Raw genomic sequence first — 16507 nt, 5'->3', positions numbered from 1 at the left:
GTAGAAAAAATGCTTTTAAAAGTAAAAAAAAAAAAAAGCCTCTGATGAGGTGGGCGGGGTAAGCAAGTGGCAACCGGGCCAGGGACCCGTTCGGGGGTGTGGCCAGCCAATGTTATTACCGGTTCTCCTAACTATTACAAATTTTTACTACTAGTTCTTGCGAACTGGGAGCAACCCACCACTGCTCCAAATATGTTTTTACAGAGGCCTATTCTGATTCATATGATGAAGGAATCTTCCTGATTACCTTCCCATTTATTTGTTTGTTTGTTTATTTGCTGACTTACTTATTATCCCACCTTTATTACTTTTATAAATAACCCAAGGCCGTGAACATACATAACACTCTTTTTCCTTATACAATCCTATGAGGTGGATACAACTGGCCTAAAGTCACCCCGCCAGCTTTCATGCCTAAGCGGGGAATAGAACTCACAACCTCCCGGTTTCTAGCATGCTACCTTAAACACTACATCATACTGTCTCTCACAATATAGTAAGTATGCAAATACAGATGTTGATACCTTCTGACTGTAACCCTTGTGTCATTTTACAACATAATTTCTTTCATCTGCATGAGTTGGAATTTTAATTCAGGCATAGAGGGAAGAGGAGTAGGAAGAGGAAGCCATGTGACTTGCAAATCATTGCTTTTTTGATATGCTTGAGATGGCAGGTGGTATAATATTTCAAACTCATTCAGTATTCACTCTGGGTGACCAGGACCTTTACCAATCAGCCATCTTTTTTAATACAGAGAACAGATTTATACTTCTATAGGTTTACCACCATGTTCTCCAACCTGACATCTTTCAGGTGTGTTGTGTATAGTTGCTGGAAATTTTTGGAATTGAAAGTGTACCATGCTTGGAAGCTACTAAGACACATAACTCACTGTGGTGCATTAGCAGCAGAGAAAAAAAAGGGGGGGGGGAACCACCTAAAGTTTCTAGGATTGCTAACAAGTGATATATTAGCAAGATGTATTATTACACAAGAGTACCTGGAGGTAAGGGGAATGTTTACAATGAATTAAAAATTGAACTTCAAAAGAATGTTCCTTCTCACTCCAGCTGTTCCTGAAAGCTAGGCCATACTCAACTCCAGTGCGGTATGTACTCTGGGGAGCTTCTAATGGAATCCAGTGGTCACAGTTCATTACCTTTATATTGATGTAGCCTTAAAACAAAAGTACTCAAATGCATAGCATTACTATATCTAAAAAGTAGATGTTGAAAAGTCTTTTTGGTCTAATGCCTGTGCATTGTAAAAAATGTATTTTCCCCCATATGTAGACCACTTACTATCTAGGCATCCAAGGCAACTTTATAGAGCAGGTGGGTCTCCCTGCACACTCTGCTCATGGCAATACATTTGTGAGATACCATAGGTTAAGTTGAATGAATTCATGGCAAAGTCACAAAGTCCAAGGTCATACGGGGACTTGTACGCCTGCAGAGACTCTTACGTGCACACATTTGTTCTCTCCACTATTGTCCTTCTGAACCCTAACTCTTTACTGCTCATCCCCTGTAACTTTAGCAATGGTAGAAAGACAGGCAAAGCAAGAGAGATCCCAGGCTGAGAGGACAAGAGCAGGAGGACTAAGACATGGAATTTGCAAAGTTAAGCTAGGAACAAGTAGACCTAGGATGCTAAGCTTAGGGGTCACCAACATTGCCCCTTCTTAAGAATCAGTCTATAAAATGCAAATTTTCAGTGGTGCCATCAGTCAATATGACCTGGGGCACCATGTACCTTTCAATCAGCACTGGGTATAGTGATTGAGAGAATGAGTAGGCTCTATAATTAGTGCTAACTAATTACAGTTAGCTAACTAAGTATAGTCTATAATTGCTAACTATATAGCAATTCTGTTTTAGATCTTTTTAGTTTTCCTGATAGCTCTAAAAAGTGGATATGAGGGCCATTTCCGTCAGCCCAGACTTTCTATATATAAGAAGATATTAAACTTTTCTTCTCCCAATAGCCTGGTTTTGCTGAATGTATAGACCAGGTTCATGACACTTCTAGGAGAAGGATGTACTTGATGTTGGTCTGAAGGTCCTGGGTTGTGTAGTGAATGGATGACTCAGTTATTCAGTGACTTGATCGAGACAGATCCTATAGACTGGGCATTGAGTTTGGTACATTGAAATGTAAAATTTTAAACTATTCAGTTAAGACCCAAAGGTTCTTGGATGAGAAGCAGAACGTCTTCAAAGAAAAACCAGGAAGTCCAGTTGCCTTTTGAAAAAAGCATCTTTGGGACAACCATGACCTGATGGCTGAGAATTTCCATAGATATTCAATTAAGAAGAATACTTTTTCCACAATCAGATTTTTTGGGGGTATGTTTGTAGGTCACCAGATTAAGAAATTTTGCACTCTTTCTAGAATTTCAACATCTTTTTCCATTGTGGCAACCAAAACTGGATGCAGTATTCCACGTTTGGCATACCAAGGCAATATAAAGTGGTATTAACATTTCATGTGATCTTGATTCTATCCCTCTGTTTATGCAGCCTAGAACTGTGTTGGCTTTTTTGGCAGCTGCAGCAGACTGCTGGTTCATATTTAAATGATTGTCCACTAGCACTCCAAGATCCCTCTCACAGTTACTACTATTGAGCAAGGTACCACATATACTGTACCTGTGCATTTTGTTTTTCTTGCCTAAATGTAGAACCTTACTTTTTTTTCACCATTGAATTTCATTTTGTTAGATAGCGCCCAATGTTCAAATCTGTCAAGATCCTTCTGTATATTAAGTCTTATCTTTTGGAGTGTTGGTTACTCCTGCTAGCTTGATATTGTCTGCAACTTTGATGAGTTCCCATCTATCCCCTCATCCAAATCATTGACGAAGATGTTGAAGAGTACTGGGCCTAAAACAGAGCCTTGGGGTACCCCACTGCATACTTCCTTCCATGTAGGTGCAGTTCCATTGAGGACTACACATTGAGTGCGGTTGGTCAGCCAGTTACGAATCCATCTGGTGGTGATGCTATCTAACCCACATTTTTCTATTTTATCAAGTAGTAGGTTATGGTCTACTTTATCAAATGCCTTACTAAAGTCCCAATAAATTATCCTCTGGTCCAGTGGTGAAATGTAACATTTGTTACTACCGGTTCTGTGGGCGTGGCATGGTGGTGGTGGTGGTAATATGACTGAGTGGGCATGGCCAACTTTTTATTTTTTTTACTTTTAAAACCATTTTTTCTACAACCTCTTCGGCTGAAGAAAATGCTTTTAAAAAAATGCTTTTAAAGCCTCTGACGATCCCAGCTGACTTGCCTGATCGACAGAAGCTTTCTTTTTTTTTTAAAGCCTCTGACGATCCCAGCTGACTTGCCTGATTGGCAGAGGCTTTCTTATTTTTTTAAAAAAAGCCTCTGATGATCCCAGCTGAGCCGCATGATCATCAGAGGCTTTTTTTTTTACTTTTAAAAGCATTTTTTCAGCCAAAGAGGTTGTAGAAAAAATGCAATATGGCTGATCCCCTTGTTCCGTTCTCTACTTTTTGGGAAACAAAATTGGTTCTCTCTTGTCCAAAATTCATGCCATATCTTTCCACAGAACTGAATTCAGTGGTGTGATTACAATCCAGCAAGGACATTTGACTCAGCTGAAGTTTGTCAAATTCAGTGGACTTTAACATGCATTACTTTAGTTTGAGTTGTGGTCTTTAGTGTTTGGGGAGATGATCAGCAGTGGTGAAAGAGAGGAATTGCACCCAGAAGGTCATGTATGATTATCTTTACAAAGGAACCCAATAAGGATTAGACAGGCTGGCAATGCTATTACAGAGTGCCATGTTTTTCAGAAGACTGGTGGCATAGAGATCCATCCCTTCTTTATAATTTTGGGTTCCCCCACCTCTTGCTGTTGTGGTCAGCAGTTATTGCAGAGTGTAAATGAAAGAGCTTTGAGTTTTAAATGGGCTGTCAGAAAGCATTTGGCACTGGCAGGAGGAAGCTGGAAAATGACAGCTCATTTCAGTTTTAACAAAGTGCTTTGAGGGCTGCCAAATTTTCAGGCACAGATTAGTCCTTGGAGGTCTAGGTTCCTTTTTTTGTTTGCCTCCTGGGAGGAAACCAGAGGGGAAGATGAGGATGGGAAGCTTCTTCCCAGAAAATGAACTACTACTTCTCCTCCCTAATTCTCACAAGAGTACAAATACAATTTAGTGATAAAAAGAGTCACAGATTTTATTCTGGACAAATAAAACCCTTGGGACAGCACCCCCAAGGCTAAATGCTTGTACTGTCACACAAGGAATAAGAAAATGGCATAGGAAAAAAAGGCCCCAAATATTAGCAGGGTATTTATTTAGTCTATGTCCCTTAAGATCGTCACTTCTCCTCCTTTGTAGTTTTGTCAATAGGTTTTTGGTTTTAGTGGGTTTTATTGATGCCAGACCAAATGTTTCATTGGCTATCTTAAGAAGCTGAATAGGACCACCTGCTGTGCAACTGGAAGTCAGAAAATTGCAAGGAAGCAGCTCTCATAGGAAAAAGATCACCTGTCCCTGCAGCAACATCCAATTCTATCTCATCCTCATGAATTTTCTTATACCTTCTCCTGCTCTCTGATGAAAAAAGAAGCAGTGAATGTGCCTTCATCTCCATCCACTATCATTATCGTTATTTAGGATTATTATCTGAAGTTGTTGAAAAACACTCTTATTTCATTATTCAGTTCTGCTTTGATCATAAAAAGAGAGATGGGGACCAGTGTTTTAAACAAATAAATTTGGAAGTAGAGAATGATCTTGTATTTATCAGTCACTGAATGAATTCTTAATTTCAACAGGCTGAGATTCAATATTTTCTTAGCATTGCTCCAAATGATTCTTTCCTTCTCCAGCAGCTTCAATAAGCCCATAAGTACTGACTCCTTTGTTGGATACATGAACTTTTTCAACAGAAGATGAAATTAAGGCAGAAAAAGAAGCTGAGCCATTTTGGCCTTCAAACATAGAAGCCAAGTTGTGATCACCTCTTAGGTCTCCTTCTCCTTCACTCTGAGTCTGGTTATATTCCAACAAGAAGATGCTGAAGCCAAAGAAGATAATTTTAGTAGCTTTTCAAGGGCTGCCAGGTATCTTCTCCTGGTCATGGTCCTGATTTGGTCCTATCAATATTCTTATAAACATTTTGAAAATTGAAATGTGCATACGGTACTTCAGACTAACCCAGTGATAATTTTGATTTTCGGTAGACATGGAATATATTCCAGAGTCTGTTATAGTTCTCACATTCTATATCCCACTGCTTTTCTCAACAAGATTTGAGAACCATCTAGATATAGGACTACCAGACCTGGGTTGAAAAATCATGGCAGCAAAGGGTTGGAGTTTTCTGTATCTTTTTTCTGCGTTTTTGCAGAACTAGTAACCTTAAGCCAGGACACTATTCTGAACTAACATTGAGTATTATTTCATATAATTTCTTGGATATTGCAACAAAGTAGATGCATTGAATAATACAATTGTTTTTTTTTCCTCAATGTAGAATCTAGATAGATCATAATGGTAGCTGATCAAAATAGGTATCGGCAGCAGACGTAGAGGCAAGTGATGAAACGCACATGATGATGCCATGAAACAAAACCTAAAATGTAGGTTACTTGCATCCGATATTGGACTCTTAAGTACAAAAAGGTGGTGTTTATGTGTTGATGTCACTGCTTGTTGTTATTTCTCCACCATCTGACTAGTTACCCGCAGCAGCTAGCAGGACAAAGAACCCCACTGTATCTCCAGGTTGTGAATCCTTGAGAGAATCACTTTACATGTGAATCAATAGCAATAAACTAAAGAGGCATATTGAACCTAAGTCCGAAGCTTCCAGGTAACTCTGGGTAAAATCATTATGTGAAACATGAGATTGTAAAACAAACAAAAAATTCTATGCATTTCTTGGTGTTTTATGAATCATCATATTTGTTTAATCTTGGAAATAAGTCATTTGAAGAAAATTTAAATATTTTTGTTTCTCTTTCTTTCCCCATCACTAAATATTAATCTTTCAACTGACAAATATTAACTGTTGTTACTGCTTTTATAACAGAGAGGTGCTGAGCTCAGGTGAGAGCCAAAATACTTCTCAAAACTGTTTTTGAAGCATCACAGGCATATAAAGTACTTCAAGTTTGGAGATTCCCAGAGGAGAACATTTAATAATAACCTTTGTTTCCAGAGGCGAATAAAAAATGCCCTTCCATGGTTGCTCAGTCAAGAACTACTAAGAAGAGAATTTCAGCTTCTGCCTTCGCCAATGTTATTATATGTATTCAGTAGAAGCTGAAACCCATAGCACTGAGTGCTAGTTTTTTTGTCTCTGGAGAGTAGTTTAGGATGTAGATTTTCAATCCAAATCTACTTTTAGTATTACAATGGTTTTACCTGGTTGTAATGAATAGGAGCTTATGATAAAGAGGAGGAAACTTTACTAAACCTGATATACAAGTTAATGGAACAGATTTTGTTTGTAATATGGGAACCGTTAGAAGATATACTGTAATCCTTTGCTTGTAGTGATAGTCTGATAGTACACCACTCAAGCTCACCCATTGTGTATAGCAGCTCTCAGAAACCATCTTGTCGAATAGAAAGAAGTAGGCAATTTGATGGCAAGCTATGCAAAAGGAAATGGCTGTAACATTGGCCAGCCATATAAGCTAATTTTTAAAGACTGAAGTGAAATTCCTGGAAGATATGAACATCAACAGCTTTTAACTAGAATGCTCAAGGCATCTGTCCTAATGCACTGGGTGTCCCAATTACCTTAAATTGCTAGAAGCTAAAAGTGGGCAGCAAGAGAAACATGTACTAAAGTATGAAAGGCATCCTGGCATACACAGAATTTGGAGATGGGGTTTTAGGGGTGTCTTATGAGTTTCCTGTGAGTGAATCTTCTCCACCAGATGCTTCATAAATGCTGGGGAGAAGATTCGGTTATCCTGCTTTTTCCAACCCATCAGAACTATGAGCAAGTCCCACAGCTATGCTCAAATACATCAAGACATTCTCTTTGTTCCTGGGATCCCTTTTCTGCCAGTCCAGACTCCAAATTGCAGCCAGAGCTTTGCAGGCATCAGTGTGCATTCTAACATTATGTGTTAATCATGTTTCCATAAAACAGGAATTCAAACCTTGGGCTTGACTATACACATGATCCCGAGTGTCCTGAGTATTCATTGTGCATATCTCTAGTTCCATTTTAACTGGATGACATTGGACCACATTGCCATACCTATAATCTTACTCTATAAGAAAGCTGTAGACCAAGATAGGGCTATGCTATTCAGCCATGCTACCACTGCCTAGATATCAGGTCACTCAGGAGGACCTGATTTTGTGCTCTGACCCTCCAGTAAATTAGCTTTGTTTATCTGGTTTCTTAAACATCTGGTCTTAGTAGCCTTGGACCTATACTGGCTGTGATAATGGGAATTAGAGTCCAATAAATCTGGAAAACATTTGGTTGAAGAAAATTAACTCTACATCTAAATTATGTATGCTTAGGCTTCAATCTCCATCCATATGTTCTGAGTCTAATCATGGTTTTTATGCTTTCTGCTCAACATGAGCATTTACAAGCTATTTTTTAATAGTTGCTAGTTAGCAATAAAGTCTGCTAAAATAAAATAAAAATATGGCTAGCCAGGAGGTATATCTCCAGATTCTGACCCTCACCACCATTAAAGCTGCCTGTAGTTTTTCTCTGCAATTCCATTTTAAATCCAAGATGCATGCACCAATTCTGTAATACTTCAAGCTCCATCCTATTAAGAGACAAGGTCTTTTCATTTTTAATCCAAATGCATTTTATTATTATGAGGAGTGACAGATGAACATAATAGAAATAATTGACACACTGCAGAAAAGAAGGACCCACCAATTGGCTGAGATCACAGTTAGTCTCCAAGAACAACATTCCAGATGACTGGCTTTCCTAGTTACTGAAAATGATCAACCTGCAAGCAATTGATATTAATGTGGAGCAGGATTAGGGGACACTAAAAGAAACCACGAGGTGCCCTGTATTATTGCCCCTTAAATTTTCTTGAATAGATTTGGTAGTTTTTCTGATACAGTACTGGCTTGTGAATACCTTGTATTTGATTTTCCTAGTATTATCTGAATGACTGATGGGAATGAAATGATAGATTAGCCAAATCTTTGATCTAATTCAGGGGTCGGCAACCTTAAACACTCAAAGAGCCACAAAGGTCCTAACTGGAAGCCCCCCATTCAATTCTGGAGCTGACCGGAAGTCCGGTTCCCCCACCATAGATTCTCCTCCTAGTGCGGCGTCCTTTTTCCTTTGCCAACCAGAAGTCTGGTTCCCCTCACCAAAGAGTTTCCTCCTAGTGTGGTGTCCTTTTCCTCTACCTGTCCTAACCCCTATCAATTATGGAACCGACCGGCGACAAGGAGCCTCAGAGGGATGAAAGAGCCACCTGTGGCTTCAGAGCTGTGGGTTGCTGACCCCTGATCTAATTCAACAAGTGTCTTCTTTTGTTCTTAAATGACAGTTCACTCAATGATATTTTAATAGCATTACTGCTTCCCAGTTTTTACCTACAATCACTTTGTGTTGTTTAATGTAACAATAATGGCTTATGAATGTTGAGATCTAATGTCAGCCAAAATCAAAACAAGCAAGACAACCTAACAAGCTAAAGCATATAGATTCTGTGCCTCAAGCTACTGTTAAAAACAGCTATTTCCAATTCAAATTATCTGTTTCATAATTAAAAGTTTCAACTTCTGAGATCTTTCCAATGTATTCCTATTAACTCCACTGATGAAGTTCTAAATATTATGAGCAGAATTACAAAGTAAAGAAGGTCTCTACTATCCATTCCTTTTGGGGCTTTGTTGTGCTTCAAGTGTGCTTCTTTAAAGCCTTAAAAAAAGAGATTTGTCTCCTGCACTTTTGTTCTTTCGTTGTTTGTCTTTTCTGCAGTGAAACATGTGCACTACCCCCAGAGTTCCATCTTCCCCATTGCTCTTTAATTACTTGCTTGAACTTCTCCATCCCTGGCACTTATCCCAACCAAAAGGTTTATTTTATGGTTCGGCTCTTTAAAAGAAGAGGCTGATTGCAGGGTGATGATATCTTATTTACTGCCTTTTGGATGTTGTGTTGTGCTTTGAATCCCACTGCTGTCAAGCTCCATTAGAAGATTTGGCCATCAACTTCTACCTTTGGGGCCCAGCTTCCTACTAGCCAAGCTTGAAATGAGGGCAGCACTTTGGCCATGGAGGGGGATAGATACAGAAAGCAGCTTTAAAGAGACAACACCTTGTACCTTGTTTCTCAGTAGGCACAAGTAGTCCGGTTTCAGATATGTTTTGCCTGGACCATACATGGTGCTAAACTGTAATGTTTGATTACCTGTTTATCATATTTATATGCTGCATACTCCCAGTAAGACAGAGTGACTTAGCTCACAATGCTAAACTATAAGCCAGCATAACACTATTTGAAGGTTGGAGGTTGCAGCTAAGCATTATTTTCAGAAGAGTTATAGGAGATTGCCCTGGATCTCTGTGACATCACTAGAGAAGTCAACATTTCTGACCTGTTTTTGATGTTAAGGTTTGGGATGGGAACCAGTGGTCTACACATAATTTCCATTCCATCCTTAAAACAACTCCTCTTGTCTATTAAGTTTGGATCCTCTTTGCAACCCCAGCCTGTTTCCTGGGGAATCCTGGAAGCTGATGTGCACATATCTTAAAATTGCCAAGGTTGAGAAATACTAATCTAGATGTTTCTACCTATGACCTCAATCATCCCCAGTCATGCTGACTATGGCAATAACAATTGTAGTCCATAGCTTCTCGAAGATGAATCCTGGAAGGCCCAAGTTGTATCACTTGATGCTAGCCACCAATGTTTTGCTTTTTGAGGGCATTTTTTTCCACCAGAATTGATGCAGATTGGAAAGATAAGCATTTCTTTTTTTTTTTGCTAGTTTGTGATCCTCTCCCAGTCATAAGATTTACTTTGTATAGCTATGGTATATTGACCCTTTATTTGTATACTTATTAACTGAACATGAGACCAGCTGTAGCCCATAGAAAAAATGTGTTTTGTTTGCATCTTTCAAATCCTATTGTCATCCTTTTATCCAATATTTTTGCCATAAATATTAGAGGGATAAAATGGACCAATGGTTATTCCCCAGTTCACCACAAAAGTATACTTTCGGTAACTGAACTGAAATCTTATTCATCCTGTTCTGGCCATTGGAGATACCTTTATTTTGGCTATCTGAGGTTGACTTTGGTTTTCCAGCCACATTAACATCCAATTGCATCCTCAAGCCTGCCTTCCATTTGTCTTACTGGTGTTCTTTAATTTGTGGGGTTCTCTTTTGTGAAATGAAATATGTTTGTTTTTCATTTTTTAAATTAATGTTTATCATGCTACAAAATTTTAAAACTATAAATGGAAATGAAAAGGGCTTAGGAATAGTGGTTTACAATGATGAAAGTTCTGAACAAGATGTCTTAGGACAGAAGTGCATTCTGGGCATAGCAATTGAAACCAGATTAAGCATATGTTCCAGAGGATATAATGACTATGGATGCTGGAGCTTCAGTTCCTACAAGTTTCTCCATGATAGATAGATTATTAATAGGTAGGTAGGTAGATATTTGTGTGTGTGTGTGTGTGTGTGTGTGTGTGTGTGTGCACACGCATTAAAAAGAGAGAGAATAAGAGAATATCTGGGCTTGGTGGATTAAAGGAAAACAGTACCTGATCTTTCTGTTGATCACTGTTGCCCTTACTCAGAATATTCTTCTATCTAGTCATGTTTTGGTGATGAATAGCAAAACAACAATTTACTGTCTCTTTAAATATATGAAAAGTCTACTAGTATGAAAAACAAAAAGAAAACACATATGTCTGGCTTTTTGTTGAAATTTATGTGAGGATGTTGTTGCTGCTACTGTTGCCACTGTCTGATGTGAAGCAAAGTGAGATGGTTAGATTTTCTTTTTCTTTTTTCTTGAACCCCAGGAGTATCCATTGCTAAGCATGCATTTTCCTAGGAAGTGTCCTTCACATTTCATATCCAGCTGTCCTGGAGTTGTTCACTCTGTTTGTCCTTGGGTACATCATTTTCATTTCACAAAAAGTACCCTTCTACATTGTATCTTGCAACTCCCAGGAGACCTCCCTATCTGGAAATTTGGAGTATCGTAAACACATTCCAGTTTGGGAAAAGGATAACCTAAGGAATCTCTCCAGATTTTAACTATGACATGCTCATGTAATGATACAAAAGCTATAAATGGTGGGCCTATCATAGAAGCTAAATCAACCTACAGGATTCACAATTTTCCATATTTCACATTGAATTGTTTAATAAAGTACTTGAGGAATTGGTGCCTTTTTTGATCATTTGAAATGATCTGTTGGACCAAAATGCTTTGTCCAATTACTGCTCAAAGTTGCAAAGAAAGAATCAGGAAGAACATGAAGATTGAGGCAGATCTATTCTGGAGTCACTAATAGACCTGTCCAAACTGCTCCTATCCTTACAAAGAAAATGAGGCAGTTTTCCAAATTCTATTACAAAAGACATGATTAGGTTGGCTGTTCTCCAGAATTCTCCAGATATATTAAACTACAAATTCCATAATTCATTCCTATTGGCCACTTAGAAGGCACCAGGTTGGGAATGTTCATCTGTGTAGATATTGGGATTCAGTTATTCTGGAATGGATCTAAAGCTTGCTATTAGCTATGAAGTTGAAACTACAGAATTCTGTAGCACATTAAAGTTCCATAGATTGATTTGGGCATCAGTTTTGAAGGTTTCTCACCCTCTTCCCAACACCTAAGTCCTTATTTATATTTTTGTTTTTGTTTTTAAAAACTATTTTAACAAAATATTACTTTAAAAAAGCATAATAGTGTAAGTAAACAAAACAAACAAAACTATAGGAGCACATTTTAATTTAAAAGTATGTCATGTGGGAGTATAAATATGACCATGTTTATCATGTGAAGAAATACAAAAATGAAAGATTCATCCTCAAAATTTCTCTCACAAAATCTACAGTGAGAGTAAAAAACCCAAATGTTACGCAGTGTGGTATATCTGGGGAGGAGACATTCAGAAAAGACTGAGGGTTTTGATCTCCATGTCAGTATTACTGGCCATCTGGACATATATGAAGATTGTTTATAATAATAATAATAATAATAATTTTATTTCTATACCGCCCTTCTCCCGAAGGACTCAGGGCGGTGTACAGCCTGTTTAAAAACACAAACAAAACAATATAAAATTTAAAATAATTAAATAAAGTGGCTCAGATTTAAAACCCCAATAAATTTAAATATCCCAATTTAAAAACTATTGTGTTGTTAGTCCGGCCTGGCGGAATAATAGGGTCTTCAGTGCGCAGCGAAACGCCCGGAGGTCGGAGATCTTACGAATTTCCGGGGGCAGTTCGTTCCACAGGGCTGGGGCTCCCACAGAGAAGGCCCTCCCCCTGGGCGTCGCCAGTCGACATAACTTGGTTGACGGCACCCTGAGGAGACCCTCCCTGTGGGAACGGACTGGTCGGTGGGAGGCTATTGGTGGCAGAAGACGGTCTCGGAGGTACCCGGGTCCTATGCCATGGAGTGCTTTAAAGGTGGTAACTAACACCTTGAATCGCACCCGGAAGACCACTGGGAGCCAGTGCAGCTCGCGCAGGAGGGGTGTCACATGGGCACAACGAGTTGCGCCCATAACCACCCGCGCGGCTGTATTCTGGACCAGTTGGAGCCTCCGAGTGCTCTTCAAGGGGAGCCCCATGTAGAGAGCATTACAATAGTCCAACCGGGAAGTAACAAGGGCATGAGTGACCGTGCGTAGGGCGTCCCGATCCAGAAAGGGCTGCAACTGGTGAATCAGGCGAACCTGATAAAAGGCCCCCCTGGCCACGGCCGTCATATGCTCTTCTAAAGACAGCCATGCATCCAGAAGGACACCCAGATTGCGAGCCCTCTCCGTGGGGGGCAGAGATGTTATGTTGCTGTCTTAACATGACTAAATATTCCAAGAAGATACAGGGAATTCCTTGGTTATTTTTATGCCAGAGGTTCCAATTTGACAGCTTTTGTTGTTTCAAATTAGCTTTTAATTTAATCTCAGAGGAGAGGCTGTGGTAAAAATTAAGGGGACAAAAGGCTATGTCTCATTCAATTTCTCTATTCTAGTCCTCTCTGAGAGATAGATGAATAACATCTTTCTACTATTGTTCTCACACAGACTGAAATGAAATAAGGGTGCATTTTAGCTCCATTACTTTTCAAATTGCATATTAATTCAATGATCTGGGCTCACATGGTTTCTAATCACTCTCCTGTATCAGCAGATGAAATGGTTCCAAATCCTTTGTGTGCAAATGATGCTCTAATCCTATCCCTTTTCCAGTTTGGAATGAGAAAGCCCCAGTAATGTTTTAAAATTGAGTTTCTGGGACAGTGATATTCCCACTATCCCACAGATGTAGATATAACAGCAGAAGATATAATAAAGTACAATCAAAAACATAATAGTCCTAGTAAAATGAATATGTAGGATAATAAATGAGTGAGCAACATATGTAGAAACTAACAATATGTCCATAAAATGTTAATATAAAATAAATTCAACCTCTAACATATTATTAATTCTAGTCATGTAGAGTAGATCATCGATTGCTCCATCTTCTCAGTGTAAGTACTGTACAGTATGTTATTTCAATACAATGATATATAATATGCTTACATTTTTAATATTGTATTATGTAACTGCCTTAGAGTAGTAAATGTAAATAAGTGAAAAGGAAAAAAGAAGAGTGTATAAATATTAAGTACAATTTTGAATGCTGATGTTCTAAAGCATAATTATTTAACTTTTCTTCAAAATTAAATTTATTTTACATAAATAAGCATTTTATTTTATTTGAAATAAATAATTTTAAATTATTTATCTATTTATTAAATTTATTTGCCACTCAAGCAAGTCATCAAATATAATGAATATGTAATAAAATGAAAAAAATGGAAGATGAGCATAAATCATATGAAATAATAATTTTATTTTAAGGTAAATTATTTGTTATTAAAGTTTTCATCATGTTGTATGGAATACATGTGTGTGTGTGAGTTTGCTTAAAACATCAACATTCAAAATTGTATTTAATATTTATACAATATCTATCTATCTATCTATCTATCTATCTATCTATCTATCTATCTATCTATCTATCTCTTCCATTTTTTCATTTTAGTACATACTCATTGTTTCTGATGTTACATAATGTTATGTGGAAATGACCTTGGAAGACAAGGGGAAGGTCCTTAGCCAGGGAACAGTTGGATAAAAGGCAGCTTAGCCTGCAAAAGGAATGTGGCCACATGCTTCTTTGCCGCTCTCCTTATAAGGAATCCAGAATTATTTCTGTCCATCGCATTCTGATGAAATTCCCAGGTAGACAGCATAACCTCTCTCTCTGTCTCTCACCCTCCCTCCCTTTGTTTTTCTTTCTGTCTGACCAGGATTCAGATATCTGCCCTTGTGTTGCTCAGTGTTATGCCTTTATATGTCCTTTTGTTGTGATTGCAGAACTGTAATCATTTTTACCATTTGCTTTATTTTACAATAAATAGTGATTTATTTTAATCACAAATATTAATTTCCATGACAGGGAATGACAATATTTGCAAGTCTTCTTTTCAAAATTAAAAAAAGCAACGGACAGAATGTTGATATAACGATTTAATCAGAGCGCAAAAACGGAATTGTTCAGCCCATTATGTAAAGATAAAAGAAGCCACAAAAGTTTTTTCTTTTCTTCTGCAAGAGACAAACGGGTTATAATCTGACATTTAATCTAATCAAAGTTTAATACATCCACTTTCTTTAGATTTTTTTTTCCCCTCCCCAAATCCAATTGTTATTCTCTATTTTGTGCTGGATATCAGTGGCATTGTCTTGGGGCTCTAAGGAGTACCAACCCTCTCCCACCTCAAACAACAACAACCCCCCACTAACTGCTAGAAGTGGTTCAACTCTGCTCTGCATGAAACATTTCCTTCACAGTATGGGAGAAGGAAAGTTTAAAGATGATTGTGCATTGTCACCAGTGTCCTCTAGGGCAGCAGAAAACTGAAGGAAACCCTCCGTGGCAGCTGGTTCTTAGGCAGTTACTGCTGTCTATCTGGGGGCAACATAATTACTGATGTCTAAGCTGTCATCAGAATTGCTTTCTCCTGATCCTAGTTGCAGCTGCTAAGAAGCACTGTGCAAATCTACATGCATTTTGGAAGGGAAAGTATGGGAATTGAAAAATAATAAGGAGTCTTAAAATGACTTCTCCTCCCTTTCTAAGATGATGGCCACAGGTCAGAGAGCAGACTTCACATCAAATCAAGAATTTGCCTATCATCGGGATGAACCTCTTTCACTTCTGTTCAACTAGCAGTGAGTTGGACAAAACAAAACGAGTGAAGGCTGAGATGTGAGTCTTCTCTCAAATGGCATACAAAGCTTCTTAAAAATAGTTCCCTTCTTGCAGCGTGGCAGTCTATATTGTTTTAACACCAAAGGGCTGCAAAAAATGTTTGGGTTTTTTTTTCTTTTCTATCATTTTTCTTTTTTATTATATAAAATACAAAGAAGAAAAGAAAATAGGAAATTATGGGAGGGAAAGGGAACCGGGAAAGGGGGTGTGAGATACAAGGGGGAAGAGAAAAAGAAAGAAAAGGGGGCATTGACTTCCAATTCTTCCTAGCACAGTACAAGATAAACACATGCCAACCTCAACTTTTTGCTTTTACACATTAATATATGACCAGCCATTTCTATAACACCAAATCTTTCTAATCAACAAAACCAAGATAGAAGTTTCATTTTTTTCCACAAGCACAAATTCCAGAAGTTATATTTATGTATTGAATTTATATTGCCGCCTATTCACCCATGGCGACTCAAGGCGGTTTACAGTATATAAAACCACATTTAAAACAATAAAAACTAACAAAAAGAATCAAATAAATTAATATAGTACAATATGACTAAAATCACCCCGCACCCCCTGCCCGAGCGACAGCCCCGGTGACAGCAGATCACACAAGCCATTTAATAGGCTTCATCCCGCTCTGGGTTCCCCAGGCCCACTGACAGAACCAGGTCTTCAGCGCCTTCCGGAACAGTATTAGAGAGTGGGGGCCATTCTAATCTCTGGGGGAATGATTTTCCTCTTTGAACAAAGTAATCAAATTAACTATTCCTGCTTTATCTTCCTTGCTATGGAAATAATGTGTATTTCTATTTCCACCTAGTAATCTTTATGAGCTGTCACAATTTTTATTTACTGAAAGGGGGGGCCATAATTCTGGGTCCCAATAAGAACATAATTTCCTCTTTGAACAAAGTAATCAAATTAACTATTCCTGCTTTATCTTCCTTGCTATGGAAATAATGTGTATTTCTA

At 38.2% G+C, this 16507-nt stretch overlaps 1 protein-coding gene across 2 annotated transcripts in view; it reads left to right on the top strand.

Annotated features, from left to right (window-relative positions):
* Nucleotides 1-16507, top strand: part of TDRD5 (tudor domain containing 5) — a 123934-nt gene that overhangs the window by 53778 nt on the left and 53649 nt on the right. The window contains exon 19 of one of the 2 annotated variants that reach the window (XM_087890123.1): nt 5520-8784. The exons of the other annotated variant lie outside the window; for it this stretch is intronic. Coding sequence (XP_087746249.1) covers nt 5520-5526 — 7 coding nt within the window. The 3' untranslated portion in view covers nt 5527-8784. Of the gene's footprint in view, nt 1-5519; nt 8785-16507 lie in introns of those variants that run through there. 2 annotated transcript variants of the gene reach the window in all.

Source organism: Pantherophis guttatus, chromosome 3 (genome assembly GCF_059756535.1).
Source record: "Pantherophis guttatus breed Tessera chromosome 3, ASM5975653v1, whole genome shotgun sequence".
In the NCBI taxonomy this organism is placed as follows: domain Eukaryota; kingdom Metazoa; phylum Chordata; class Lepidosauria; order Squamata; family Colubridae; genus Pantherophis; species Pantherophis guttatus.
The sequence above is the reverse complement of the archived record's forward strand: the minus strand, read 5'-3'. Positions and strand labels throughout refer to the sequence as shown.